This window comes from Eptesicus fuscus, chromosome 6 (assembly GCF_027574615.1).
Source record: "Eptesicus fuscus isolate TK198812 chromosome 6, DD_ASM_mEF_20220401, whole genome shotgun sequence".
In the NCBI taxonomy this organism is placed as follows: domain Eukaryota; kingdom Metazoa; phylum Chordata; class Mammalia; order Chiroptera; family Vespertilionidae; genus Eptesicus; species Eptesicus fuscus.
Window position 1 is genome coordinate 92,668,606 of NC_072478.1, and position 12,341 is coordinate 92,680,946.

The 12,341-nt window shown below is 48.3% G+C and overlaps 1 protein-coding gene across 1 annotated transcript in view; it reads left to right on the top strand.

Annotated features, from left to right (window-relative positions):
* Positions 1-1,193, top strand: part of CYFIP2 (cytoplasmic FMR1 interacting protein 2) — a 105,075-nt gene extending 103,882 nt beyond the window's left edge. Inside the window, exon 32 of the mRNA XM_008147678.3 lies at positions 50-1,193. Within this exon, the coding sequence (XP_008145900.1) occupies positions 50-217 (168 nt within the window). The 3' untranslated portion in view covers positions 218-1,193. The remainder of the gene's footprint in view (positions 1-49) is intronic.
* The last annotated feature ends 11,148 nt before the right edge of the window (positions 1,194-12,341 follow it).

The following is a 12,341-nucleotide window of genomic DNA, read 5'->3' on the forward strand; positions in this document are numbered from 1 at the left end:
CTCTATCTCCTCCTCCCACCCCTAACCTGAATGGCCGTGTCCTTTGCAGCCGCTGAAAAAAATGGCAGACAGGATCAGGAAGTACCAGATCTTGAACAATGAGGTTTTTGCCATCCTGAACAAGTACATGAAGTCCGTGGAGACAGACAGTTCCACCGTGGAGCACGTGCGCTGCTTCCAGCCACCCATCCACCAGTCCCTGGCCACCACCTGCTAGGCAGAAGGTCCTGCAAGCCCTCAACCTGGAGGAGACCACGCAGCAGGAGAGAGAAAGCCATGGCCAGCCCTGCAATGGGGTCCGACTGGACAGCGTGTGGGATGGACCTGGAAGCCAATAGGAACCTCCCCAAACACATCTACGCCTCCCAAGGCTGGGCCTGTGCATGCTCTCCCCTGACATCTCCATGGTGGTTTTGCCCTAGTATAAATGAAAAAAAAAACAACACAAAACAAAAAACCAGGGCAGTATGTGCTTTTGTTTTCTTCTTTTTGTTTTCCTCAGCTGTGTTAAGAGCCCTAGTTTCACCCTTTCTCCATCTCGCAGCCCCATCCCACATCTGTGGTTGCTTCCCAAGACTTCCTCCCAGATGGTGACCTCCTACCCGGTGTCCACGTGTGACCTCAAAGCTCAAGTCTCAGAAATGGAGAAAAGAGTGTGGCCATGGCCCGAGAAATCAGCCTAACCTGATGGTCATGCCTCCTCTTACTGGCTTCTTCACCTCCTCTGGCTCCCTCCCCCAGTTTTTCCAGGTGGGCACCTCCTCCTGCTCTGGACACCAGGGATTCTACCGCCAAGACTACTTCTGGACCAGGTGCTGAGAGCCCTGGCGAAAGAGGACAAGGTGTCAGCACCATGGTAGATGGTGTTGGCTCTGACCTTCCGTGGACTCCAAGCCACATCCTAACTCTCCTCTCGGGGCTCTCCTAGAACTCAGACATGCGTTCACAGCTGTACCCCACTGAGCGGAACTGGGTAGGAGGGTGGTCCGGCCCAATGTGTGGAAGAGGCATTTATGAACACAGCCAGGATTCCATAGCCCGAAACAGAAAGCTATTGGAACATTTCATCAGCTTGATGGTGAAATGGTTCCTTTATTCCAGGCGTCCTCAAACTACGGCCCGCGGGCCACATGCGGGTGTTTTTGCCGTTTTGCTTTTTTACTTCAAAATAAGATACATGCAGTGTGCATAGGAATTTGTTCATAGTTTTTTTTAAAACTATAGTCCGGCCCTCCAACGGTCTGAGAGACAGTGAACTGGCCCCCTGTTTAAAAAGTTTGAGGACCCCTGCTTTATTCATTAAGCAAATACTTACTGATCACTAAGCCGCACAGGGCGATGGACTCTGGGACTGAAGCAAGGAACAAGTCAGCGAGCAAATTAGAGGCCACTTCTTTGCACAGACTGTCATCAAGAAAATATTAAGGAGTTATTTTAATAGGAGCCAGAAACATATTGGGGTCAAGGAGGTGAGGAATTCAAATAAAATTTGTCAATGAGCTTTTAATACCAAGATACACCCACAAAAAGGAGTTGTTTTAGTGAATCAGGACTTCCATTGTCCTAGAAATGGGTTCTTGAGACATTTTATCTTTTGCTCTCAACTTCCTTAATGTTCCTTAACTTAGGTTTTGAGGGATGGGGCGGATCTATCACTACTTCCATTTCCCAGACTGATCCAAAGTCCCTAGCAGCATCTCCCTCCAGGCCTGTGGAAGTGAATGTCTCGTTACAGAGCGCACCTTCTTCAAAGCGGGCCTGTGCTCCTGGGCTTGTAAGAAAATATAAAGTAAAGTATTTGATATCTCCCACCTCCATCACCCCACCTCCACCACCACCCCACCTCCCCGCCCCCGGAGGAAAAGAAAAGAGAAAAAATAGAACCATAATGATCCCCTCCCTCGGGGTGGATGGATAGAAATGGTTACCATTCATCAGATGGCCCATTTTAACCCCATGGGAAGAGCAAGCACGAGTCCAGAGAAAGAGGCTTGTGTGATTCACCGATGCTCACCAGGCAGGAGGGAGCTGGGGCTCACCAAGTGTGGTCCAAAGGCCTCCTACCAGGGCCTCCTGAGATTGCCACATTTAATGCCGATTTCTGGGCTCCGCCTCAAACCCACTAATTTTGCATCCCTGGGAGTAAGATGGAGCGATCTGAGTTCTGTTGCACATGGAAGGAGAGTGGTTCAAGGTGGAAGCTGGCAGATCTTGTCTGGAGGTGCCACTTCCTATTCCAATATTTCATTTTTTCCTCTTGATGACCATAGATATGTCCCAAACGCCAGAGAGAAAGGTTACATCCCATGGTTGAACGACACAGAACATGCCTTCAAAACCCGCATCAAATCTCTTAAGTTCCAGAGCCTTCTGAACCGCCCTCCAGTCCTGTCTGGGAACAGTCGCTCTTGCAGACAGATGACCGGTTCTTAAGTCCTCAAGGTCTTTCCATATCCTTGACTGTTGCTTTTGTGCAGATTTGGATCATCCACTTGATGAGGTTGCAATTTCAACCACCCACCCTCCTGGCCCTGCATTCATGAATCTGAATTTGACCCTCTGGGTAGAATCCCATTGTCCTCAGGAGATGCTATCCCAGTAAATTGAGGTCTTCACCTTCGGGAGAGACATCTCATTTCCCCCGCTTGCCGGCAGCATTTATTTATGAGCATTGAAGAGGCTTAAAATTCTTTACACCTTGATATTATACCCACCCCCCTTTTGTGTTTTTGTTTTTTGTGTGTCTTAAGAATCAAGTAAAAAAAACACAACGCGCATAGGTTTTAAAAAGTTAAAAAAAAACATCTGTTTCAGAAACTGTCAAATGTACCATATTTGTATTAAGAGATGTTGGGGATTTTTGTACAATGAATTTACATTTATTTATGGTGACTTCTATCTACCCTTGTGATCAAATAATGATGTTAAATTCTTAAATCATATTTGCTATGCAGCTGAAGATGATATTTTGCTTTGTATTTTGGAGTACCTGTGTTGAGTTGATAAACATCTCCATCTTCATTAAAATTGCTTCCAAAATGGTGAAACCAGCATCTTAGTCATGATTCCGGGTCATTTTCCAGTCCTCGTCACCTTTGGGAGGCCACATTAAAACTGATCACTAAGAAGATAACCCAACCCGGCTGGTGTGGCTCAGTAGTTGAGCATCGACCTATGAACCAGGAAGTCATGGTTTGATTCGCAGTCAGGGCACAGGCCTGGGTTACAGCCTTGGTACCCAGTAGGGGGCATGCAGGAGGCATCCGATGGATGATTCTCATCATTGATGTTTCTTATCTCTCTCTCCCTCTCTGAAATCAATAAAAATATGTTTGTTTTTTAAAAAACAAAACAAAAACTGAATGAAGTGGGAGAAGATAGAGCCAGCAGGTCAGCGTGCCCTAAACTAATGGCTTGCTTTGCTTTTTCACTGAGGAAATTACCTCTTTACAAATTGACTTGTGCAGGGCAAGATATAGGAGATATTTCCTGCCCTTAGGGAATGCATAGTCTCACTGAGTGTAACTGGCACCCTAGATCCCTAGGTTTAAGAGGAAGAATGGGAATTGATATTTAATGAGGCCTGGTAAGTGTGGGCACTGTGCTAAATCCCACTCTGCATTCCTGTGACCCAAGCACAGTCACTTTCTGTGTCATATCCCACTTTGACAGGCTGTACTGTGTTTATTTTCACACAGTTACTGGGTGAAGACAGAAGAAGATGGACACCTATAAGCAAGGAGATTTTTTAAAATTCTTTATTGTTGAAGTATTACATATGTCTCATTTTCCCCCCATTGACCTCTCCCCTGCCGCTCCCACCCCCCAGCACATGCCCTCATCCCCCTACTGTCTGTGTCCATTGGTTATGCTTATATGCATGCATACAAGTCCTTTGGTTGATCACTTACCCCCCATCCCCTCACCACCACCACCAAGGAGATCTTAAGTGTTCTCCTACACCAAAAAAAGGTAAATGTGAGGTGATGGATGAGTTAATTAACTTGGTTGTGGTGATCATTTCAAAATGTATATAAAAACATTACATAGAACACTGTAAATACATACAATTTTTATTTTTCAATTATATCTCAATAAAACTGGGGTAAAGGGAATCTTGACTATAAGAACAGAATAAACGTTGCTAAAACAAAAGCAAGAAAAATTAAATTCATAGAATAAATACATATTAATTTATGAATTACAGATGTCTTTATTTTATCCATTCAAACATGGCTGGCTCAACAACAGAACACCTAGAAATATGCAGTGATAATTAAATGCAGTCATTGGTATTTTTGCCAACTTGCAGTCATACAAAACCCTTGACATCACATAGACTTTATTTTGTGTTATAAATGTATATTTTGTCATCAGGAAGACGGAGCATATTTTATAACAGTGTAACAGCGTGATTTAGAACTTTTGATTATTTAGAGACATATGGTATGTGGTACTTTTGCCCCAGACCCTGCAGACGGTGGGAGGGGGCTGGCTCTGATCCTGCCGTCAGTTCCCCTAAAGAGAGTAAAGCCGGAGGTGGGAAAGAAACAAAGACACATTTGCTTCCCTCCGGGTGAGGAGGAGAGTAACCCGCCCCCAAAGCCAGTCCCCCCTTCCCCATCTGGTTTGATTTACTCTGATTTCCTCCGTCTGCGCCCCCTTCTCAGCCTGTTCCCAGCCATCCCCAGATGCTGCAGTGTCTGGCTGGACCAGAGTTTCCGGCAGAATGGGGAAGGCGCAGGGTTTCCCTGGGAAAATATGCCCTGAGATGCTATCGGAGCTAAAAATATGTGGCCCCTAAGCTCCACCCTCATTAGTCAGAATAAAACCCAGGGATTTCTGCCTTCTGGAGTTTCAGACCAACAGGAAAAGGGGAAATCAACGAACCTCTGGTTGGGGCTTAAACACTTTCTGGCAAGGAGCCCAGCCCTGAGCTGGAGAAAGCTCCCTGGACTCTGGGGGTTGCAGCGGGCAAGGGGCTGACTCTTGCTGGACAGCCTTGGGTCAGCCCATCCACAGCTACCACATATTCTCATCTAATCCACTTCTCCCATCATCAGTACACCCATTTTTGTACTTGAGACCCAGGCATACAGTGCAATATACCGACCTTGTATCATAGAAATCTACACCTGAAACCTATCTGAGCCTATTAATCAATGCCACCACAATAAATTTAATTTAAAAAAAGAAAAGAAAACAATACAGATTGAACAATCACACCACTGGCCTTTTCCAGTTCATCCTGAGGTCCCAGGGACCCCGTTGCTCACAGAGACACTCACCCCTACCCCTACCTTCAGGGAATGCTCCCCCATCCCACATCCCCTCCCCATCTTCACAGACTGAGCCTTCCATCGCCCTTCAAGTCTCACTCAAACACCCCTCCTCCTGAAGCCTAGGTCGCAGTTGCTCCGTTAAATACTCTCCACTCGTTCTGTACTTGACCTTCTTGCTTTTTATCAAAATTATAATTCAAGGTTGTGTGGTCAGTTACTGGACACAGGCCGTGGGTAGAGGGATTGCATCCGTCTTGCTCGCCATCACAGTGCCTGTGACTGTCACAGGGTGTGACACGTCAGAAGTGCTCCAACTATGTCTGCTGAATGAATCCATCCCCCTGCCCCCTCAAAAAAGCTTGTAATGCTGTTAACAAGTTAGCCTGCCTTAAACCAGCAGCCATCATAAAAAAAAAAAAGGAGAACAAAGGCCTAGTTGTCTGGTGTCGACTCTAAGTGCTACGGTTGTACTATACTGGGTGGTAGGGAGGACTGGAGGTGGGATCGTGCAGAAGGGACAGGGACAAATACAAGAAAGAACAGAGGAAGGGATGGGCGTGAGGTTTGGGGAACAGCGTGGAGGCAGAGCATGCTGGGAGCAGTTCCTGGTGGTGGTCATTTTCTCTCTCTTGGGACCTTCCTCAGCCAAGAATTGGGGCAAAAGCTAGTAACTGGGTAAAAGCTGGTTGTTGAAAACCCAGCTCTGCCAGGAACTAGCAAGTTCTCAATCTCTCTGGACACCGTGATCCGCATTGATAAGAAGAGTTAACAGTGGTTTCACCTATTTCTCAGGTTTCTGCAAGGATCTAATGATAGCATGCACGGACCACCTTAGCACGGCACCTGGCACACTGTCGGTGCTCAACCGCCGGGACTGGGTCAGGAAAGAGGGCTCCGCCAGCCACAGCCACTCAGGTTTTCCTCTGCAGTCACGTGCCCCTTCCTTCTCTCCAACCTGGGTTTCCACTCTGGACTCCCCATGGAGATCTCACTCACCCCCACTCCCCATTCAGTCCAAAGCTATTTTCCAACAGATTCAGGAAACGAAAAAGCCTAGATGAAGAAGAAGGAACCAGTGGAAGGAACTGTCAAGAACCCAGGCAGCCAGGTCAGAGGGGAGAAGGCAGGGCCTGGGGAAGGCCAATGGTTGGTTCAGAAAACTGGCCAGGCCCAGGAATGCTTCCCCAGCCCTCCTCCGCCCTGCAGACAGACAGAGAGCCTGCAGACAAAGAGCAAGCAGGCCTGGGAGTCAATGAGACCTGGGTCTGGTGCTGGTTTTACTAGCTCGGCCTCGTTTTCTCCATCATTAAAATGAGTGCGGTGCCCAGATGACCTCCAAGGACTCTTCCTGCCCCGACAGTCAGATTTTCACACTGAGGTCCACGGCTGTGAATCTCGGCCAGCCTCAGGGCACCTGGGAAGAGAAGGGAACTGAAGTCTTAAAAGGCTCAAGACCTCACAAGGGCCAGGGACAAGCTTCAGGGGTCTGTGGTCTCTCTGAAACAGTAGGTGTGCATATAGATGTACATTTTTATCTTCTTTAGAGAGAGGGGTTCATGGATAGCCCCAGGTTCTCAAAGGAATCCAAACAGATTCACAACTTCTGCCCTGACCTGGTGAGGTTTAGACTGTATTTCCACTGTTGGGAATGATTTGGGGGATCAGGCACCCTCTCACTCTGGGTCCAAATGAGAGCATGTTTGTCTCCTACAGCTGCTTGTACAAACTGCCACCAACTGAGAGGCTTAAAGCAACACACGTTTATTATCTTACAGTAACGGGCACAGGAAGACCACATGCGACTTAGTCTCCAGGGTAAAATCAAAGGGCCAGCAGGGCTGCTTCCTTCTGAAGGCTCCAGGGAACACTCTGGCCCTGGCCTCTGCAGCCAAGGCCTCCTTCCGTCTCTGCTTCCCTCCTCACGGGGCCTCCTCTGACTCTGACCCTCCTGTGCCCTCTTATAAGGACCCTTGCAGGCCCACCCAGATACCCCAGGATAATCTCCCCATCGCAAGATTCTTAATATAATCGCATCTACAAAGTCCTGTATTTTACAATGTAAGGTAACATATTCGCAGATTCCAGGGATTAGAATGTGGTTTGGTTTGGTTTGGTTTGGTTTGGTTTGGTTTGGTTTGGTTTTTCAGGGGTGGGGGCTAATATTCAGCCTACCACAGCCCTTTGAGAGGAATCAACATTTTAAATAATGATACCCTTTGATCCAGCAATTTCACATCCACGATCTCTCCCACAGGTATAACTCTACACAGGCTTTAAGGTGTATGTTCAGGAATACCTCTTACAGCCGAGTTTATAATACTGAAGCCTGAAAACAGCCTGTCCTGTTGGTAATCAGTAGAAATGCGGTTAAATAACTTGTGGAATGTTCATATGCTAGAATATTCTAAAAAGTGCAGTGGTCTAAGGATAATGAAGTACATGTATATGTCCTAATATGAAAAAGTCCGCAGGAAACACTGTAAAGTGAAGAGAGAAGAATGAAATACAATCTGTATAATGTGATCCATTTTTTAAAAGAATGTACACCTTTGTGGCTGTGTGTGTGTGTGTGTGTGTGTGTGTGTGTGTGTGTGTGTGATTTCTGGATGGCTGCCAAACAATCTGTTAGTGGTGGTGACTGCCTCTTGGCGGCAGCCAGGGGATTTTTGTCCTTCATTATATGCTCTTCTGAACAGCAATTTATTTATTCATTCATTTTTGCTGGAAGTGTGTATGACTTTTATAATTCAAAAACCATATGTCTCAGCTGAAATTCAGCACTTTGACCAATACTCTGAGGTCATCGTTAGGAAGCTAGGATCAGGATGCATGAGGACCGGTCTCCTCTTCCTGTAACTTCAGTCCCCATCCCCCTCCAGCTCCCCAGGCCCCTCCGGCTGAAGGAGCTAAGGAAAGAGTGGTTAGTATGCAAATGTGGAGATTCACACAGACCTGGGCTTGCATCCAAGTGCTACCACCAAGAACAGCTTTGTGGTCTTGGGCAAGACTCTTAACCTCAGCAAAACCTCAGTGTGAACTGGTGATAATACCACTTAGTACATAGGGTTGATGCGAGCACTAAAGTTAGATATGTTGAGTCTAGCACAAGGCTTAACACTCAATGACTTGCAGGTGTTTTTCTGAATAAGCCCAACTCAGAGAAGGCGGTGAGATCCAGAGGAGGAACTTCGGTTGAGTTCCGTGCACACATCTTGAGTGCCGTGGTGTATCCTGTCATCAGCATCGGGTTGTGAGGATTAACGTGGTACCACTGGGCTTCGGTGGTGAGAGAGATGGTAAGTATAACCATCTTGTGTGTGTGGCCTGGTGGCACTATTGAGGGCAATGATCACTATCTTGGTTAGGAGTAGGAGTTATGAAGGCCTCAAAAACGCCTTGGGCCGAAACCGGTTTGGCTCAGTGGGTAGAGCGTCGGCCTGCGGACTGGAGGGTCCCAGGTTCGATTCCGGTCAAGGGCATGTGCCTTGGTTGTGGGCACATCCCCGGTGGGGGGTGTGCAGGAGGCGGCTGTTTGATGTTTCTCTCTCATGGATGTTTCTGGCTCTCTATCCCTCTCCCTTCCTCTCTGTGAAAAATCAATAAAATATTTAAAAAAAAAAACAAAAAAAAAATGCCTTGGGTCATGGAGATAGTCCATATTCTTCTCAGGACGGCAGCTACAAGGGTGTATACATATGTAACAATACATTGATTTCCACACATCATTTTAACATCTGTGCACTATTCTTTATGAAGTGCTGCCCCAATAAAAATGTACACTCAAAAACTTAGGATTTCTATTTCCTTTGGCCAAAAGCCAAGAGTTACTAACCTGATTCCCGTGAAAGTCAGTGCCAAGTGGTCTGTGTAGGTAGATGTGTGCACCTTTCTGGAGCAAGCTTTACCAATTTGTGGCAGATGCTTAAAGGGATGTGGGACCCTTAGCGAGTTAAAAAGGCCCAGCGAGGCCCTTCTCTACACTGAGGACTACTCCCTCATGGTTCTGCTGGCTTTGACTCAAGTTCAGACCACTCTGGGCAGACCAGGCTTTCTGGGAATGCAGAATGTGAGATGAAGAGGCACAAACATCTTTATTGGGCCAGTGGCCAAACAAGCAACGACATTTTTCTTTGGGGAGCAAAATGCAGATAATTATCACTAGTTGCTCTTTGGCTCCACTGGAAAAAAAAAAAAAAAGGGTGTAGCTTCCCATTGGCCCAGGGCCTTGGTCTGCAGCCAATCCCGAGGCGCGCCTCTGCCCGGCTCCCTCCTGCCTGAGGTCCACCTGGAGAAGCAGCTTTGGCCCCTGCCCCACCTGAAAAACCGGGAAGAAACCTTAACCCACGTTCTGGATTCCTTTGAGGCCCCTCATGCAGGCCCGGCTCGCAAACCAGAATTTCCAGTGTGACTGTTGGCAGAAAGTTAATGAGCCGCCCTGGAGAACTGGGCAGCGGCTGCAGCGGATTTGCCCAAGCAGGCAGAGCCAGGTGCCCCGTCCTCGGTCTCTCTCCTTGGACCGAGGCCGATGGCAGGCCTGCACCTGGGAGGAGGATCCCAGCACACAGAGAGAGTAAGCAACTAGCCTAGGGCCACACAGCTGCCAAGTGACTGAGTTGGGATGCACACCCAGGCTGTCTGGTTCAGGGCCCATTCCTTTATGTAAAGCTTTTATACAGCACAGAGGCTGGCATACATCCCCCAAGCACTCAATGCAGGCAAGTGACAGGTAGACTTGGAGGTTGGGGTTTCCGTTTCCCGATTCCCACCCCCTGGGGCTTTCACTCTCATGTTGGCATGGCACTCAGGAGAGTGTGGGAATAACCCCTGAGACCAGATCGGATCGCCCACACAGGAGTGTTCAGACCCACTTGGCAGCAGTGTGCCCGTGTCCCGGGATCCTGACAAATGGGCCTGAAGAACTGGGAAGATCCTGCGGGCGTGGCATCCCTGCAAGAGCCTCCATGCAGTGAAGTCCCCGCTCATTCCTCTGAACCCTGAACCGGCTCTGTGGGAGCATCCCATCGGAGGAATGGGCAATGCAAACGTTGTGTGCTCAGGAGGCACACGGGCCCCCACTGTCGACCTGGGATCTTCCAAGACTTGGCGTGAGTGGGGGAAGTCTCAGCACTGCTACAGGGGAAGGGGAGGAGCGGGCAACAGGGACAGGACATAGAGGCCGAAGGGACAAGGTTCAGGCTCCTGCCCTGAATCTATGAAAGAAGCTCTCTTTAAGGAGATTTGTATGTTGTCTTGCCATGTAACTTTCTGCTTGAAATAAAGATTTTGCTACCTACCTCCATCTCTCTCTCTCTCTCTCTCTCTCTCTCTCTCTCTCTCTCTCTCTCTCACACACACACACACACACACATCTAGTGCTTCATTTCATTGCATAATTGCATATATTGGGGAAACTGAGACCCAAAAGGAGAGGACCTGCCTCAGGTCCCAGTGTGTTAGTGGCAGAATGGGGACTAGAACTCACATCCCCTGACTTTTTAAAAAAATATATATTTTCATTTATTTCAGAGAGGAAGGGAGAGGGAGAAAGAGCTAGAAACATCAGTGATGAGAGAGAATCATTGATCGGCTGCTTCCTGCACGCTCCACCCTGGGGATTGAGCCTGCAACCCAGGCACGTGCCATTAACTGGAATGGAACCTGGGACCCCTCAGTCCGCAGGCCGATGCTCTATCCACTGAGCCAAACTGGCCAGGACTCCCCTGACTTTTTAATACCAACCTCTCAGACATCAACGTTTAAAATGGATTTATTGTTTTTAAAATCTCAAAGGGAAAACAGAGCCTAAGTTTGTTCTTCATCTTCAAGTTGACTCTTCCCACTTTAAAATCAGAGTCTTCCCTCTGGCCACAAAGTCCACCGTGCCTCTGTCCTCCCTGTTCCCACATACCAGATGCTTTAGGTACAAAGAGATGCAGGGGACAAGGGTCACTACAGTGCCCCCGATCCACCACCCTGAGGTTGCTGCCTGAGCAGGGACTCAGGCAAGCGGGAGGCAGGGAACAAGGAAGAGACCGCAGTAAGAGCTCTGAGGACCTGCTCGGCTCCCAGCGTAGCCACTTTGTTATCTGCCTGACCATGAACACGTCACGAGACCTCCCAGAGCCTCACTGTCATCGCCTGCAAAACGAGGGTACCTTCCTGTGCCTCGTGAGACTAAGGGCCAGAGGTTAATACATGTAAGCCACCTGCAGCACGGACACTGTGCAGCAAGTCCTCGTTCACCTCAGCATCATTCTAACTAGTGCTGCTTTTCATGAGATCTGAAGTTCCTTTCCATACACCAAGTGCACACCCACTCCAGGGCCGAGCAATGCTGCGCTGCCACATACATTCCCCGCAGGGAGCTCTGCCCTCCCTAGGAATTTGAAACGTCTCCCACCTGTAGGCAGATGCTCCGATGAGGGAATCCCACAAATGCAGTGTGATCAGTCTGCTGGGTTTCATCTTGGCTCCACTGCTTAGTTCCAGACAAGTTACTTAACCTCTTTCTCATCTCTGAAATCGGAATCCCAGCCACACCTCACTCCCAGGCTCATTGTGAAGAGTAAATAGGACCATGTGCGTGAAATCCTTAGTGCACTGGCTCATCCTTAAAAAGTGGCCAAAAGTTAATAACTCTTCTCATTTGCCCCAAGGTCAGCCCTTTCTGCCCAGAACAAACACGTAGTTGGAGGTAAAAGTGCTGGACTGGCATTCTTAAGTGCCACTGATTAGCAGGGTGTTGTGGGCCTGAACTTGTCCTCTCTATGCCTCAGTTTCCCCACCTGCAAACCAAAGAGGTTGGCTTAGTTGAGGCCTTCCAGCTCTAACGCTGAAGGACGGCTGAGGAAAAGTTGTATGTCGGCCCCGTGTGGTTTCCGGATGGGCCCGGTGTTCCCAGCCACCCCATGCCGAGCAGAACCAAGACGAGGTCTGGGAAGAAGGCTCTGGCCTCCTCAACCAGCACCTTGGTTAAGAGAGCTGCTCTGGGCACTCACCAGCCCAGCTTGATGTTCTGTTTCTACTGCTGGGTGTGACCGGGAAACGTCACTTCACCCC